The sequence below is a fragment of the Sinocyclocheilus rhinocerous genome, unplaced genomic scaffold (genome assembly GCF_001515625.1).
Source record: "Sinocyclocheilus rhinocerous isolate Xijiao unplaced genomic scaffold, SAMN03320098_v1.1 scaffold591, whole genome shotgun sequence".
Taxonomy (NCBI): domain Eukaryota; kingdom Metazoa; phylum Chordata; class Actinopteri; order Cypriniformes; family Cyprinidae; genus Sinocyclocheilus; species Sinocyclocheilus rhinocerous.
In genome coordinates this window covers 2,888,725-2,904,749 of record NW_015641476.1, presented here as the reverse complement: position 1 = coordinate 2,904,749, position 16,025 = coordinate 2,888,725, and the positions used below count along the sequence as shown (strand labels likewise).

The following is a 16,025-nucleotide window of genomic DNA, read 5'->3' as shown; positions in this document are numbered from 1 at the left end:
ACAAAATATGTTTGATTTTTTAAGGCCCTTCAGATATACAGCACTGGAGCAGAGAAATGCTCAAGCAGAATATTTTATTTTATATTTTTTTTTCACCTCTGTATTAAGTATAATGACATTTAAACAACTTTAATAATTAAAAAAAAAACTATTATGGCATTATGGCAGAAAATATAATGGGATTTAAACAACTTTGACTACAAATGTTTGAGATATTATGGCATTTAAACAAGTATTATCATTAAAACATCAAAACGTTTTGTCATTTCAATAACTTTAACCACAAAAGTTTGATATTTGAACAATTTTGACCATAAAAAATAGATACATATTATGGCATAATAAAAACTTTGACTAATAAAAAATATAAATATTATGGCATTTAAACAATTTCGACCATTAACAAACAGAAATATTATGGCATTTAAACAAGTTTTACCAAAAAAAAAACAAAAAAAAAGAAATACCATGGCATTTAAATAAATTTGACCATTAAAAAATATCAAAATTTCTCATAAGTCTAACATTTACTTAGAAATCTGTGAGATCCCTCTGTTCACCACCATTGGAATCTTCAAGGATCTTTCCATGCTGCAGTCCAGAATCCTGTAAGAAGCCTTCTGTCATTTGCTGTGTTTGTGTGGCTAAGTCCTGGAACAGCTTCACTATCCCAGACTTCTTCAGATTTCCATGTACGTTTTCAGAAGCAAATGCATACAACACAGGGTTTACTGAGCTACTGATAAATGCCAGAGCTATTTGGGATATGAGGCTGTTCATCAGATTGTCCTACTAGAAGAACCACCATCCCTACGACATTGAGAATGTGGTGTGGCAACCAACACAAAATAAAGACCACGGCCACTCCACAAATGAGGAAGACCGATTTCTTGGTCCTAAAGCGCAACTTTCGAAGCTGGACGGCAACTTGACAGTAGCAGATCGCAAGTGTGAGAAATGGAATAATGAAACCAAGCAGAGTCTCCAAACACATACAAAAGACTTCAAAAGACATAGAGTTGTACTCCCGGTACAAGCAATGTTTCGCTCCATCATCATCTAGATACTGGGTTAGGATGACTGGAATCCCCAAAATGAATGACAGGATCCAGGTCACTGCCAGTATTCTGAACATGGATATCCCATTTTGCCAATAAAGCATCTTTAAGGGGTATGTGACAGCCAGGAGATGGTGATGATGAAGACGCTGCTGTACATGCAGGCATTGATGATGTACACCATGGCTTTGCAGGCTGCCTCTCCAAACACCCAGGAACGGGCCGGCGAGTAGATCCACAGCGGCAGAGTGATCAGCACCAGTATATTTTTTTCACCTCTGTATTAAGTATAATGACATTTAAACAACTTTAATAATTAAAAAAAAAACTATTATGGCATTATGGCAGAAAATATAATGGGATTTAAACAACTTTGACTACAAATGTTTGAGATATTATGGCATTTAAACAAGTATTATCATTAAAACATCAAAACGTTTTGTCATTTCAATAACTTTAACCACAAAAGTTTGATATTTGAACAATTTTGACCATAAAAAATAGATACATATTATGGCATAATAAAAACTTTGACTAATAAAAAATATAAATATTATGGCATTTAAACAATTTCGACCATTAACAAACAGAAATATTATGGCATTTAAACAAGTTTTACCAAAAAAAAAACAAAAAAAAAGAAATACCATGGCATTTAAATAAATTTGACCATTAAAAAATATCAAAATTTCTCATAAGTCTAACATTTACTTAGAAATCTGTGAGATCCCTCTGTTCACCACCATTGGAATCTTCAAGGATCTTTCCATGCTGCAGTCCAGAATCCTGTAAGAAGCCTTCTGTCATTTGCTGTGTTTGTGTGGCTAAGTCCTGGAACAGCTTCACTATCCCAGACTTCTTCAGATTTCCATGTACGTTTTCAGAAGCAAATGCATACAACACAGGGTTTACTGAGCTACTGATAAATGCCAGAGCTATTTGGGATATGAGGCTGTTCATCAGATTGTCCTACTAGAAGAACCACCATCCCTACGACATTGAGCATGTGGTGAGGTAACCAACACACAATGAAGGCCACGACCACTCCACAAATGAGAAAGGCCGTTTTCTTGGTCCTAAAGCGCACCTTTCGGAGCTGTACGGCAACCTGACAGTAGCAGATCGCAAGTGTGAGAAATGGAATAATGAAACCAAGCAGAGTCTCCAAACACATACAAAAGACTTCAAAAGACATAGAGTTGTACTCCCGGTACAAGCAATGTTTCGCTCCATCATCATCTAGATACTGGGTTAGGATGACTGGAATCCCCAAAATGAATGACAGGATCCAGGTCACTGCCAGTATTCTGAACATGGATATCCCATTTTGCCAATAAAGCATCTTTAAGGGGTATGTGACAGCCAGGAGATGGTGATGATGAAGACGCTGCTGTACATGCAGGCATTGATGATGTACACCATGGCTTTGCAGGCTGCCTCTCCAAACACCCAGGAACGGGCCGGCGAGTAGATCCCGGCCGGCAGAGTGATCAGCACCAGAAGATCTGCAGCTGCCAGGTGGAGGATGAGAAGCACCGTATGTGAACGCTGTTTCACATGCTTCAGGATGGTCCACACCACCAGCAGGTTCCCAGGTGTGCCCACTAGGAAACACACACCCAGGATCACACAGGCTGTGGTGTTCCCTGCAGAAGACCAGCTGTCCAGTACTGTAGCATTGTCACTATAGAGAGAGGAGCTGTTCATCTTTGTCTCTGGTTTTAGTGAGTCTGATTTCTGACTGAAACGTGCTGCTTTTCAGTTCCTTATGACTTAGCTTACAAAGCAACACTTCTACTTTGTGTTATTCATATGACAGAAAAAGGTGGAGACGAATCATATGCCTACATAGTACAGTAATCAATTGCTTCATTACACTGTACTTTCAGTATTTTTTCTGAAACTGAAATGGAATGAAATATGAATAAACAGAATGTAAACTGATAGTAAAATAATAATAAACAGAATATACAGTGGGTATAGAAAGGAATCCCCCCCCCCCACATTCTGTTGCTTTGTTTGCAGCCTGAAATGAAGACGGAGTAAATACAGATGGATATAAAACAAAAACTGTGTCCATCTTCATTTCAGGCTGCAAAGCAACAAAATGCGATTATTTTAAAGAGGGGTGATTCTTTTCTATACCCACTGTGTATATAACACTTAAAGTGTAATTTCCAGTCATGTTAAGGGTTGTTAAATGACTAAACTAGTATCATCTGAATTACAAAGTTCTCTTCTGTTTATTTTGATATAATTAAGGCTTTAGGTTATAATTAAGTATGTGTCTGATGCCTGTCGTATAATTAAAACCTCATTATTATTATTATTATTGAATAAAATGTTAAATAAATCAGACAAATGATATATGAACAATCCCCTCTGTAAAAACTTTCAGAATATAGACAGGAATATAGCTGAAAGGTTTAGTGTATGTAAGTGCTATTGAAGTGGAGATTTCTGACCCAGTGCAGGAGAAAAACTCATTTTGAGAAAACAGCCTTTAAAGATATGTATAATTGAAATCTGCAGACACACATGAATAAAGTGATAAAATAAACTTTTTTTGTAACAACATATTTTTCTATTTGACTATCATTCACACAGTTAAGGGATAAATAATAGATTTTTAAACCTCAAGTTGTATAAAAATATGGAATATTAAATATTTACTTTATGTTTACTGTTAAGTCTACTTAATTACACTCACTATTAGTATTAGTATTTTCATACATGAGAATAGTGACTATTTGATGATCAAATACCCTATATCAAATATAATATGATGATCAAATATAAGTTTTTTTAATTAAAATCTGAAGTCAGACAAACATTTCTTACGTGCACGTCAAGACGATTTCCAGGAAACAGAGAAAACATCTCAACGACGCATCTGTCACAAGACACATGAAGTAAAGTCTGTGTCCAGGTGAATGTGACAGTGGCGCCATCTGCTGCTCATAATTCATACATACCGTGACAGCCGAATTTCTTCCTGTGGAAAAGTTGCGTATTTATCCAAAACTTAAATTTCCCCTAATATAGGCATATCTTTTGTTGATGCATTTGACTGATGGGTTTTTAGACATTTATGAAAGCATGCATACATTCCATGCACATTGTAATGCTGATTGAGAGTTTAAACCAACAGAGTGAGTTATGTCAGCTGCATGAGATTAGTGCAGAAATTGTGGTTTGTTTTTGTTCATTTTTTTTTCTTCAGATGAGGAAGGTCTCTCTGATCCAGTATTTCAGTGTCTAGGGCAAAAACTGGGCAAGAAAAGCTGGTTTGATCCATTTCATACAGGCACTGCAGTGCAGGTTTAGCCTATTCAAATGATAGATCATCCATCATAAGCATTTTTCTTAAACTTTGTGTAATGAATATGTGATTTTACCATGTTACAAAGACATTTGTTTCTTTTACTTATTAAAGCAATGCATAAGAGCTCCAGCATCTGGTACTGCATTCAACACTCCAGTATTTCACCCAGTCTAACCCAAGTACAAAAACACAAATGCAAATGCAGATGGATACACCTGTGCAGCCTTTGAATGTTGTGTGTCGTGAGTCCTCCCTGAGCCAACAGCATCAGCAAACCTAATACTACTGGTACAAAACAAAATCTGATCTGGTACAAAATCTGATCCATAAAAGAAGGCTCTATGGGAGTTTTTCAGCAGAGACAAAATAATGAATAAGCCCATATCTCTTTGTCACTAACATACTCCTCATAAACTTTTCTTTCTTTCTTTCTTTTTCTTTCTTTCTTTCTTTCTTTCGCTTTCTTACCATGGTTAAGTTCAAGGATTTAAATGAAGATGTAAATGATGCAGTCACTCCAGGCAAATGCTTCAGGATCATTTTCTGTGACTCCATGAACAATAAACGTAGGTGAAAAAAAGGTACAGGTAAAATGTAGATGAAAACTGTAAAAGCAGTAATATGAAAAACAGAAAAATAAACTAGCAATATTGAATCCAAATGAACTGTTAACACAAAACCATTATTTATATATTAATCTTGTAGAAAATAATATTTTATAAAATATATTTTTATTACCCAGGACCAATAATGACCACATGTCATTTCACAACCTCTCCTCTCTCCACTGAGACCTCCAGCACACACTCAGAGCAACAGCATATGTTGGTTTTCCACCCACTAACACGTGCTATGAACAAGTGTGAAAAGATGCTGGCACCTAAAAGAGATTGAACAGATGAGTTGTCCCAAGCATTACCTGGAAGCCATTCCCATATGTAACAGGCAACAGCCAATAACTCGTTTCTTTCTATCACACAGTTGGCCCAGCGCAGCCCCTCAGCCACCTGCGTCAGATTTCATGGAGTGCCTGAGATGCAACAGCAGTCTGTCGCCTCAGTTACATTACATGTATGGCCCCCATGATGAATATACTGTGGGACATTAGCAGACATTTGGGTCTCTCCAAGATGAGTCTGTTGGATGGGATGACTGTACTGGTGGAAGCCAAGGAGGGCGGCTTGAGGACAGGACTGTCAGATTCAGCAAAGGCTGCATTGCTGATGAATGTCGTCTCCATCAACAGACAGATGAGTGGACACCAGCAGAACCCGGATACAGGCAGAACTAATACAGCGCAACGACACACACCATTTACAATGCAAAGAGACCAACTATGACACCTGTGTGAGAAAGCGAAGGGAACTAACGCAGACGCCGAGAAGCCCAGAGGGCCCGGGACAATCACTCAGCACAGTGTGTGTCAGCATGACAGAAGTGTCCACATTCCAACAGCACAGACCAGCGGAGGTTTGGTTGAAATTCAGACGACAGCACAGAGACCAGCATTGGGGTGACACAATGGTATAGTAATGGTATCAAATGATAAGACCATGGTATTTTGTTTTCTATACTTATCGAGATACTGCTATATACTCATATACCATGGTAAAGTATTTGCAAGGTCTTTAAAAATAATTTCATGGAAGTAACTGAGTTCTTCTTCAGTGAAAGATTCTCTGAGGAGCCACTGTAGTCATATGTAATATTTATGAAAACAATGATGTGAACACACCGTTTAGGATAGGTAGCAGTTTTATGATTTATGTTATTCCCAATGTATCATATATAATAAACACTACAGATGAGGCAGAGAGCTGCAGTATTCATGGCTGTGCGCCACCTGCTGGTTGATTTGTGGTACAGGTTGATCATCCTCCAGTGCTAGGAAGAGGAGACCCACTTTTTACACGCTAGGGAAAAGATAAGCAGATAAATATCACACAGCATTCATAACCGGTACATAATAAAAGGATAAAATAGTGCATTAGAAATCTAACAATAGAAATAGCATGCACCAGAGATATACTGTATTTTTACCCCACCATAGTAACCTTAATTGTGGTTTGGGGAAGTTAAGGATTTGAGTTAGGCCTAATGGTTAGGCTTAGGCTATGTGTAAAGTTAGAGTTAAGAATAGGATTCTGTGAATTTCTCTGTGTGATGGATGGATATTAATTTCATGACTGTCTGCCCAGCCAACATTTGTGTGTGGGGCCCATGTGGGTTTGAGGGCCCCATATGTGTTTCCCCATTCAGAACCCATATAGAGGTTGCCTATGTGGGTACTACCTTGGGCCTGTGTAGGCAGCCTATATGGGATTAATTGTATTTGCCCATGTCTAACCCATTTGTTAAACCCATATGGGCCCCATTTGTGTTGCCCATTTAGAGCCCATGCACTCATTTCCCATTTGTGACCCAACTAGGACCCACATAGGGAGCCCATCTGTTTTTGCCAATGTGGGACCTACTCAGTTGACCCAAGTGGGCCCCAGATAAGATGCCCATTTTGGGACCATGCCCACTTGGTACCCATGTAGACCCAGCATAAACCATGTGGGGCCCACATATACATGTTGGCTGGGTGGAGATCCCAGAGATGTGTTTTAGATTTTACACGATTCATTATGTTCCCATTGCTCATATCCAGTTTTCCCCTCTTCCTCAAGTTCAGATTTGGCTGTAATATCATTAAAGATAGATGGTGCAAAATATTCTTGGTAAAAGAGATAAATAAACCAGAGTAGTACTGCAGAAGCCCATGCAGCCTCACTGGAGCACTCAAAGCTCATCATACTCAAGTCCCGCTGTGAATGATTTTATGCCAATTATGCCTCATTGAGTTCTGTTCCACTCTCGGGTTTGTGGTTTCCATCCGTGTGTGGACGAAACAAAGAACACTGGAAAATTCTGTGGCATTCCCTACATGCTAAACAACTTAACTTAATATCTCCCTGTCCAGATGTGGACTTTGCATATTTCAGTCTTTCTAAAAAGTAGATGATGTTGGCCCATGGATGCCATGCTTTCCTGATGGGGGTACATGACTCCACCAAAATGGACTGTAGGGATTATAGCAAATCTAGTCTATTTCCTCCAGACGAGGCTTTAAAAGATTAAAATGATTAATGGGCGATCATTCATGTATTTTCACCTTCCTTCCTGTTACAGACAAACCATGCTACTGTGGATCAATTTATGTAGAGAAGAAAATGTGGTTAAAGGTAACAATAGTTTCAGAGGCAAAGGCACAATATTTCCTGTCACATTAGTCTGTTTAAACTCATTACATGTCTGTTGTTTATCTTATATATGTAATCATAAAAAGTGTTGCCAACGAAGTACAGTTGCTTTCCACAAGCCATTCAAAAAGAGTTAGTGTGAAGAAGCTATGGATGACAATGTTCCTCAGGCTAAAACGGTACAGTAAACCGAACTGAGCATCATTTCTCACGCCACTTGTTTACATGTATTTGAACAGTGTTGGGAAGGTTACTTTGGAAATGTAATAGGTTACATGATTATTTGCGAATCGTGTTTGCTCTTCCACAGAAGAGAGGGGCATGTAAAGAGATGCGTGTAAAGAGATATGCACCAAAACGAGTCGCTGTGAACAGAGCTGTTTTTGACAAGGTACAAAGGGTGTTGTTTTACACGACCACTGAGACCATTTCAAGAATACCCTAAAGAATCATACCAACTTGTGGAAAATGGGCATCCGATGTCCCCTTTGAAACACAGCCAGCACAAAATCAGACTTACTTTAAAATCATTCTGTGGTTAAATACATATTTAAAATCATAACAAGAAATAGTTTAATAGCTATGATACTGTTTTTGAAATCAAATCTTTGCATAGCTATGACAGGAAACACTGGAATCTAACAAGGCCATAGAAAAAAATAGTCAATTAAAAAAAAATAAAGCATATACATAAACCCTATCGGATAAGCATGTTATAAACTTCTGAAACATTGGTGTTTCATATTTTAGAGCAGTCACTGCAATTTATGAAAGAACTCAATTAAATCTGTATGTGGGAGTGTGTGTGAAAAAATCAGATGTAACCCCCTTTGTAATCCTTAACATTTTCATAAGTAACTGTAATTTAATTACACATTTTTTCTTAGTAACTGTAACTGATTACAATTACTTTTATTTTGTAATTAAATTACGTAATTCCGTTACATGTAACTAGTTACTCCCCAACACTGTATTTGAATGTACATTTAAACAACATACTGCTTGCGCCCCAAGGCACAATAACATCATTAGTAACAATGAATCTGATTCTTAGCTCAGTCAGTGTGCAGAAATTGAACACCAGCCTGCAGGGTTTGTGGGATATGGGTTTCTACTTTATGCCAATCATAAATGATTAAAGACAATGAATAAAACACACTTCCTTTAACGGTACAAAGCAATCCCTCTTTATTACTTCTGTGAACTTGTTAAGATTGAAAAATAAAACACTTGCTTCAGCTTGAAGTGGAACTTGCAGTGCTTTTTATTATTATTACGTATTATCTTTTGTTTGTACACTTCCAATCTGGGTTGGCAACAAAGAATGGCACTTGAGTGATTCCCATGTTGACTGGTTAATACATGTATAAACATTACTTCCTAAACGCTATGTCCTCAAAGCACCACTGGTGCAACTATTTACAATTTACATGTTGTATTTTGTTATACGTAATATAATGTAATTAAGAGAACTGAAATGAAAACTCTCACCATCTCCAAACAGGCAGCAATGATATCCAGCACCCATTAGCAGCAGTACTGGGTAGAGCTGACCTGAGGCCAGTCGAATAATTTGAATTAATGCTCTCTGATTCTGGATCAGGCCAGCTATCAAACAGCATACTGAACCGACTGACTACAGGTCCACAAACTATGGAAACACTAGAAAGAACAGAAACTCTACAACAAATGCTTTAAACATTGCTTAATGTCTTTAGTGTACTGATGCTTAGAAATCTAGACATGCCTTTTAACATTAATGCATTTTTTCTAAATCAAACCAGCTGAAGTCTGCAGCAAAGTGGGCAACAACAACAACAACAACAACAAAAAGAGTAAATAACCCCAGCAGTTCAGAAGTGTATTGTACACTACTACAGTATTTACAGTTAACAATACAGCTGAGAACACTACTGCATCTTAACATTTGAAAAGAAGATAAATACAAGAATATTTATTCAGTTTTATAGATCATTTTTAAATTGATATAAAAGCTATTGATGCTAAAAGTGGTTTAAAAAAAGAAAATAAGAAACAGTGCTATTTTCAGCGCTTTTTAAGCTGCATGAGATTTGCTGGCACTCAATGGGAACAATAAATACTAGCTCTGTACTCCTCTTCGGTGTGGCAATGTTGTCTTCTCAGTCTGAAGCAGACAGGTCTTAAACCTACGGGACAAAGGAGGATAGAATAACAAGCACGTGTAAAAGCACTAGTTTAAGCACGACAAATATTTTTACTAAGCTGAGATGAGTTTTAATGCAAATAGCAATGGAAGTGTGATGCCATGGAGCGAAAGCCAGACTTACTGCAACAGTGGTTACTGAGCTCACACTATAGTAGAGGGACCAATCACCTGAGCTTCCCCCTATGACGAGAAGGAGATGGGTGCAGGTGTTATCACAGGTTAAAGGGGAGGCTTTGATTTCAATCGTCAGGTGATCAGTGTCTTCTTTAATGTGTTTATTAGTGCCGGCATAAGCATGGGTGTTATGAGATATTTCTGCATCAGGCTGTGTCCACATATATCCGGATATATTTGAAAAAGGTGTTTCTGTTTTAAAACACTCTCTGATGATACATAGAGACAGACATCATAAAGTTCTCACGTTATTCTTCTGGCACTATCATTTATTAGCACATATCCCACAACTCACTGGTGCATCTGGGTTGCACTTAAAATTGCCATTCCATATATGGTCTAAAACAACATTAGCAACATCATTGAAGTGAATAGTAGGCACAACAATGCCAGTAAAACAATAGACTAAACATGCAACATCGCTTTCGAATACCTCTGTTTTTACAGTCCACACTACAACATGAAAACTGTGTTTTCAAATTTATCCACTTGGATAAATAGGTAGAGAAAAAGATGCGTTTTCAAATTCATACGGATTAATGTGGATGTAGCCTCAGTGACACTGAGGTCATTTGATGCTGGCAGAAGCCTGAAGATGTGCACTCAAAATACTGGCCATCTGAAATGGACACATGCTATACTAACCGCTGAGATGTACTGGCTGTTAAAGCAGGGTTTCTCCTGGGTGGGAGAGGTGATGGTGGAGTAACAGGAGGAGTCACACGGTGAGCTGGGCTCCTCGGACAAAGCCTCGGGAAGGTGACTCGACACACATCCGCTGTCTGACCCGCTCGAGCCACTACCTGACAGACAGTGAGACGACGAACCCGAACTCTCTGTAGCTACAAACACAAGTCAAAGATCAACATCCTGTTATATATGTGGTTTATGAGAAAGTGTTTAACACTTTCAAACATGTTATGATACATACTCATAGACGGCTGACTGCTGGTCTCATGTTCCAGCTCGTCTTCCTCGTTGCAGGGGCTGATGAGAGGTCTCTCCCCTGCTAACAGGCTTTGGCTGCTGTACATATGCAGATTCAAGGGCCCCAGCAGCGTGGAAGAGGAGGGGCCACCGGACACCGGGGGGCCGCTAACGGGAGCATTTACTGCAGCTCGTTTGAATGGGTTTGAGTGGTCAAAAAGCGAGACAGCAATGGAGGCTCTCGTCCTGGCCCCTGTAACAGAAGAATGAGCATGACAATAGTAAAAACAACCCATAGAATCATTAGCTGCTTATTTATAATCAAAATATTATTCTGGTGAGAGCAAGTTATTCTGATGAGTTTGTCGTGTTGAACAGGCTCACCTCTGCCTTTCATAATGTAGTCAATGGCTCTGTCGTTGATAGCAGCATCACTGGGTTTAATGTCCAGGAAGGGTTTATTGCCCACCCCCATAGAGACCATCTCCTGCATTCGAACTTCTGCATACACACATAGAAACATGTTTAAAAACGCTGCCATATATCAGAAATTGAAAAGTACTGATGATAACTGAGATATTTAAAAAATGAAATATGGATATCACGTTAATACTGCACAAATGATATTATCATAAATAATCCAGCATCAGTAACCATATAGTTGACACTCCAATAACTGACATTAAGCTGCAGAAAGCATAAAGCACACACAAAGTGTAAAAAGTATTGCCTTAGGGATTGAGTAAATATATGCAAATACAGGTTGAACAAAGCCCTGGATTTGCATCATTTTCTCACACTCATATCAAACTGTAGAAACACAACACTGGTGTGACTCGAAAGTGTTTTAAATAGCTTCCAATCTGCCTGAGGCCTTTACAGATGAAATGCTAGAATTTTTTTTTTTTAGATATGCTAAGATGGTATGAGACAGGAAATATTATCTGCAATTATCCTCTCATGTTCAGTATGCTGAACAAAACAAATTCAAACAACTTATTAAAGCTCAACCGCTTCAGTTTTTTCTTTCCCACCTTTATTCCGTGTGGCCTGCTGCCACAGTATCCGTGCAATGTCGCAGGTCCAGGCGTGTTTGATCTCGGCAGTGCTGGCTTGGAGAATGTAGGTCTGGTTCTTTGAACTTCTCCTCCTGAACCAGACCTCAAACCTCAGAGCGTTCTCACCCGACGTCTCTGTCATACCCACATCAGCCGTCTACAAAGAGAATGACAGAGTAGAGAGGATATTCACATATCCTCTCAATCAATATTGAGGGCTCATGGCATCTTGTTGTTATTATGGCTTACAGGAGACCGAACTGATGCTGATATTAACATAGGACAGAGGACATATAATAAAAGGATGTGAGTGTATTAGTAAAAGAAACAATTGTCATAATGCATTTGTTTTTCTGGAGATGTTTCCTGTCCCTCTAAACTTCAGATGTCCTTTAGGTGCTTACCTTAAAAGAGTGCTTGTAAATGTAAACATCTAGGCCACCCTCAATGCGTTTGGGTTTGCTGAACAGCACTAGATCCTCAAACAGGAACACATGTCTTTGGCACTTCTTCCTGCCATACCAAATAGTGAACTCATCTTGCCGAACCAACTGCCCCTGCTCTTTCAAGTTCACCTGGAAGAATAAAATATGAAATGGTAACGCAGAAGATCATTTGCTTTTCCACGTCTCAAATGTGAAGTGGTGTGTGTGTCCGCTTACATCACAATCTCTGATAGCATCCATGGCGAGCAGATCGTTGCCATGGCGAAGCTGGAATTTGACCATCTCGGTGGCAGCACGTAGGTACGTTAGCTCCTGCTCCTGGACTTCACTCACTTCTTTGATCAGGTCTTTCAGCAGCAGGGCGTACTTACTCATGCGCTGGATGGGCTTCAGCAGGTAGGACGCCAGGTCCATCTTATCCCCCAACTCCAGCTGCTTATGCTGAAACAGGAGAGATTTTTACAGTTTCAGCCCGTGAGGTGAGATGAATGTGCTTTGAGCAGTTCAACATAAGTGGAATAAACTCCACACCCAGATTAAAAGTCATGTAAGATTTTATTGAAAAACTAAAAGGTTATCATAGGTGGTTTAAAGTGTAGCATTGGTTTAGTTACTCACCCTGAAGAAGCTGTTTCCATGACTGGCCAGAAGTGTGTCTGACTTTGGCTTGTTCTTGCTGTATAAAGCATACAAGCTGAACTGGTCTTGCTATGTTCATATGGAAAAAACACAAAAGAGAAATATTTTAAGTGTTATCATCCACATTTCCGTATTCATGTTCTGAAGAATAATTCTCTTGTTGATCCGGAAATGGAGGGAGGGAGCATTTTCCCAAATTATTTCCTAGGTTGAGTTTTGTTGGAAATACTTTTTTTGTGTTTGGGTAAATTGTTTTATAATGACTTTCAGGTTCATATGGAGTGTGCAGTAATTTCAGGGCAGGTTTTGCCACGGCAGAAATATGTCATAAGTGATTTTAGCATAGTAGGCCATTGCTGTAGGCCAAACAGCCTACCTCTGTGTCTTTTTCTCTCTTTTCTCTGTGAATCAGGTGAACCAGCACTATGAGCTTACCACAACTAGAGAGAAAATAAAGGAGATATAGGCTGGTGGTCTTGCACTCATTTAAAGACCTCAGAATCACTTCTTATGGCTCGGTTTGATTCTCTTATTCATAGAGGGTGAAAGGAAGAGAGAAAGTAAACACAGAACAAGTACTTTTCTGGATGGTTTTAGACTTGTGACGAGTCAAAAATGAGTCAGTCATGGTCTGGGAACAGACGAGCACTGACAAATTAAGCCCCTTTGTTTCATCTCCAATGAAAATATGATTCAATTTGTGACATTTAATTCAGAATCCCCGAATGATCTCTATTAGAATTGAAAACATAAGAACAGTTAGAATTAATAGACTGTGAAATGTAACTAAAAAAAAAACAGATCTGAAGTCATGCAGTTTGACATGTCCTAGTTACTGTGAAAAGACTGAAGGAACTCTCTTACATGTCGTAGGAAGCAGTGGCTGACGCGTAGAGGATGATTGCAGCAGCTCTCAAGCTCTTTCAGGAAATACTGGCTGTGGAAGTCCACCAGCTTCTCCAGGTTTCCGAAGATGACGCTGCGCTTTCCCCGCAGGTCCTGTGGCAGGTCAGCGCGCTCCATCTCAGGGAAATAGTTGTCAATGATGTACCGCAGAGAACGCACATATTCCCGCTCCGTTGTTACCATCTCATCTACGATGTGGCATAGTTTACTGAAAGACAGAGAGAGCATGCACAATTAACATACTCCAAATGCTTAAATTTTATAAGATTTTAACATTTCTGTGAGATTTTAAAAACTTTTACAGCAAAAACATTAAGCAGCACAATTGTTTCAACATTGATAATAACAAGAAATGTTTCTTGAGTTCCAAATCAGCAAATTAGAATTATTTTTGAAGAATCATGTGACAATGAAGACTGGAGTAATGGGTGCTGAATATTCAGCTTTACCATCAAAGAAAAAACATTTACTTTTTTTTTTAAATTACATTTTAAAATATATTACAACAGATTTTTTAAATTGTAATAATATTGCAAAATTCTGCTGATTTATTGTATGTTTTTTTCCTGGATGTCTTGTGTGTGCGTGTTCAATTTTGAGCAGTTTGCTGGTCAAATATATGCAAAAGCACCTCTTCCTAAGAAACTAAATACAGCTACACTGTACATTTTCATGTATAGAGACCCATTTATAATGTGTAAAAAAAGTATGATTTTATACATTAACAACATGTTGTTTGCAAAAATAAATAATTGACTTTTATATTGTCATTGAAATACAGTTTAATAAAATATCTGGACATCATTATCTGTACTGTTAGATTTTTTATATAAAGATAATATTTCTAATCCAATTCAACATTATTTATGCAACATACATTTATATATTCATAATTAATATATAATATTATTAATAATTATATAATTTATTTATTATAATTATACAAGTAATTAATTATGAGCCAGGCTAAATATATTTGTCTGCGTTTTTTGGCAGCATTGTTGCTCATATTCTGTTACAACATCACACTGCATTTATTCCAGTGTGAGTGTGTGTGTTCTGTGACACAGCTATCATAAAGTGGTGGATATACAGTAAGTGGTTTTATGCTGAAGCATTCTTTAGTCGATGGCCCGCAGACCGCCCTGGTTGATTGTGTTTATATTACAGCAAGTGAGTGTGGGTAAGCACTTGCTTAAGTGTACCCACCTGCCCTTGTTACGTGTTTCTGGTGCAGGACTCCCGCTGCGGTGAGTGTCAACAGAAGACCATTCATGCATGGGCGGTAGTCGCGGGCTGTACGGCCGATCGATCACTTCCGTGCTGCTCACCTCCAGACCCTTAATGAACACCCCTGTGTTTCCTCTCCGTGCAGGCTCACTCAAAGTTCTCTGACAGGTCCCATACCGTGACACAGACTCGCTACTGGCCGTATCAAAGCTCTGGGTCTTCCGCAAAACCCTGCGGTTTGGTTCGATAGAGGTGAGGCTTGGGCTAGTAGCACACGCCTGCCCCTCCAGATGTGGCTGCTGCAGAGACTCGTCTGTGGAGATGCTACGTGTTAGCCTGTGGGACCTGACAGGGGTGCTTCTGTGCTCAATGCTATATGGACTTCCTGATGGGGTTCGGACAGAGTCATGGGTGTCCATGCGAATGCCTGAAGGACTGCTAGGAGTTGAGGATATGCTTGACTGTGAGGAAAGTCTGTTCCGGCCCCAGCCTCCGCCGAACGCTTTCCGACATGAGAAGGAGATGCTACTGCTACGCTCCTGAGGTTTAGCGCTACGGTCCGAGTTCCGGCGAGAGGAGTCACCCCTCGCTGATTTGGAGCCGCTCTCGCGGCGGGTGCGCAGGGCCATCTCCAGCTTCTTCTCAAACATCTGCTTGGTCTCCTGACACTTGGACCAGGCAAACTTCCACTGCTTGAGTCCCTGCTCACTCTTCATCTCCCCAGCGAGGTCCTTCATCTCCTGGAAGTGTGCGTCGGGGATCGGGGGGTGCTGACTGCGATAGGTCTCCAGACACGTGATCACGCTCTGACACTTGTCAGACATGCCAT

General features: G+C 39.3%; 1 protein-coding gene and 2 pseudogenes across 1 annotated transcript; all 3 read right to left on the bottom strand.

The window, feature by feature from the left end:
• Positions 1 to 531: 531 nt before the first annotated feature.
• Positions 532 to 1,504, bottom strand: LOC107755022 (leukotriene B4 receptor 1-like; annotated as a pseudogene).
• Positions 1,505 to 1,769: 265 nt separating this feature from the next.
• On the bottom strand, positions 1,770 to 2,765 carry LOC107755021 (leukotriene B4 receptor 1-like; annotated as a pseudogene).
• A 6,049-nt stretch (positions 2,766 to 8,814) lies between these two features.
• LOC107755115 (pleckstrin homology domain-containing family G member 4B-like) lies at positions 8,815 to 16,020 on the bottom strand. Its single transcript, XM_016571815.1, has 10 exons — positions 15,176 to 16,020; positions 13,925 to 14,174; positions 13,040 to 13,129; positions 12,638 to 12,862; positions 12,380 to 12,550; positions 11,952 to 12,132; positions 11,302 to 11,418; positions 10,922 to 11,170; positions 10,636 to 10,832; positions 8,815 to 9,796 (listed from the first exon to the last, which is right to left on the bottom strand). Exons 1-10 carry the CDS (start codon positions 16,018 to 16,020, stop codon positions 9,791 to 9,793), a joined length of 2,331 nt encoding a protein of 776 aa, XP_016427301.1. The 3' UTR covers positions 8,815 to 9,790.
• Positions 16,021 to 16,025: the final 5 nt, after the last annotated feature.

Coding starts and splice junctions, on each gene's coding strand:
- LOC107755115 (XM_016571815.1), bottom strand. CDS start 16,020: ATGTCTGACAAGTGTCAGAGCGTGATCACGTGTCTGGAGACCTATCGC. Junction 14,175..15,175: donor GAAACACGTAACAAGGGCAG/GTGGGTACACTT, acceptor TCTGTCTTTCAG/TAAACTATGCCACATCGTAG. Junction 13,130..13,924: donor GCCACTGCTTCCTACGACAT/GTAAGAGAGTTC, acceptor ATATGAACATAG/CAAGACCAGTTCAGCTTGTA.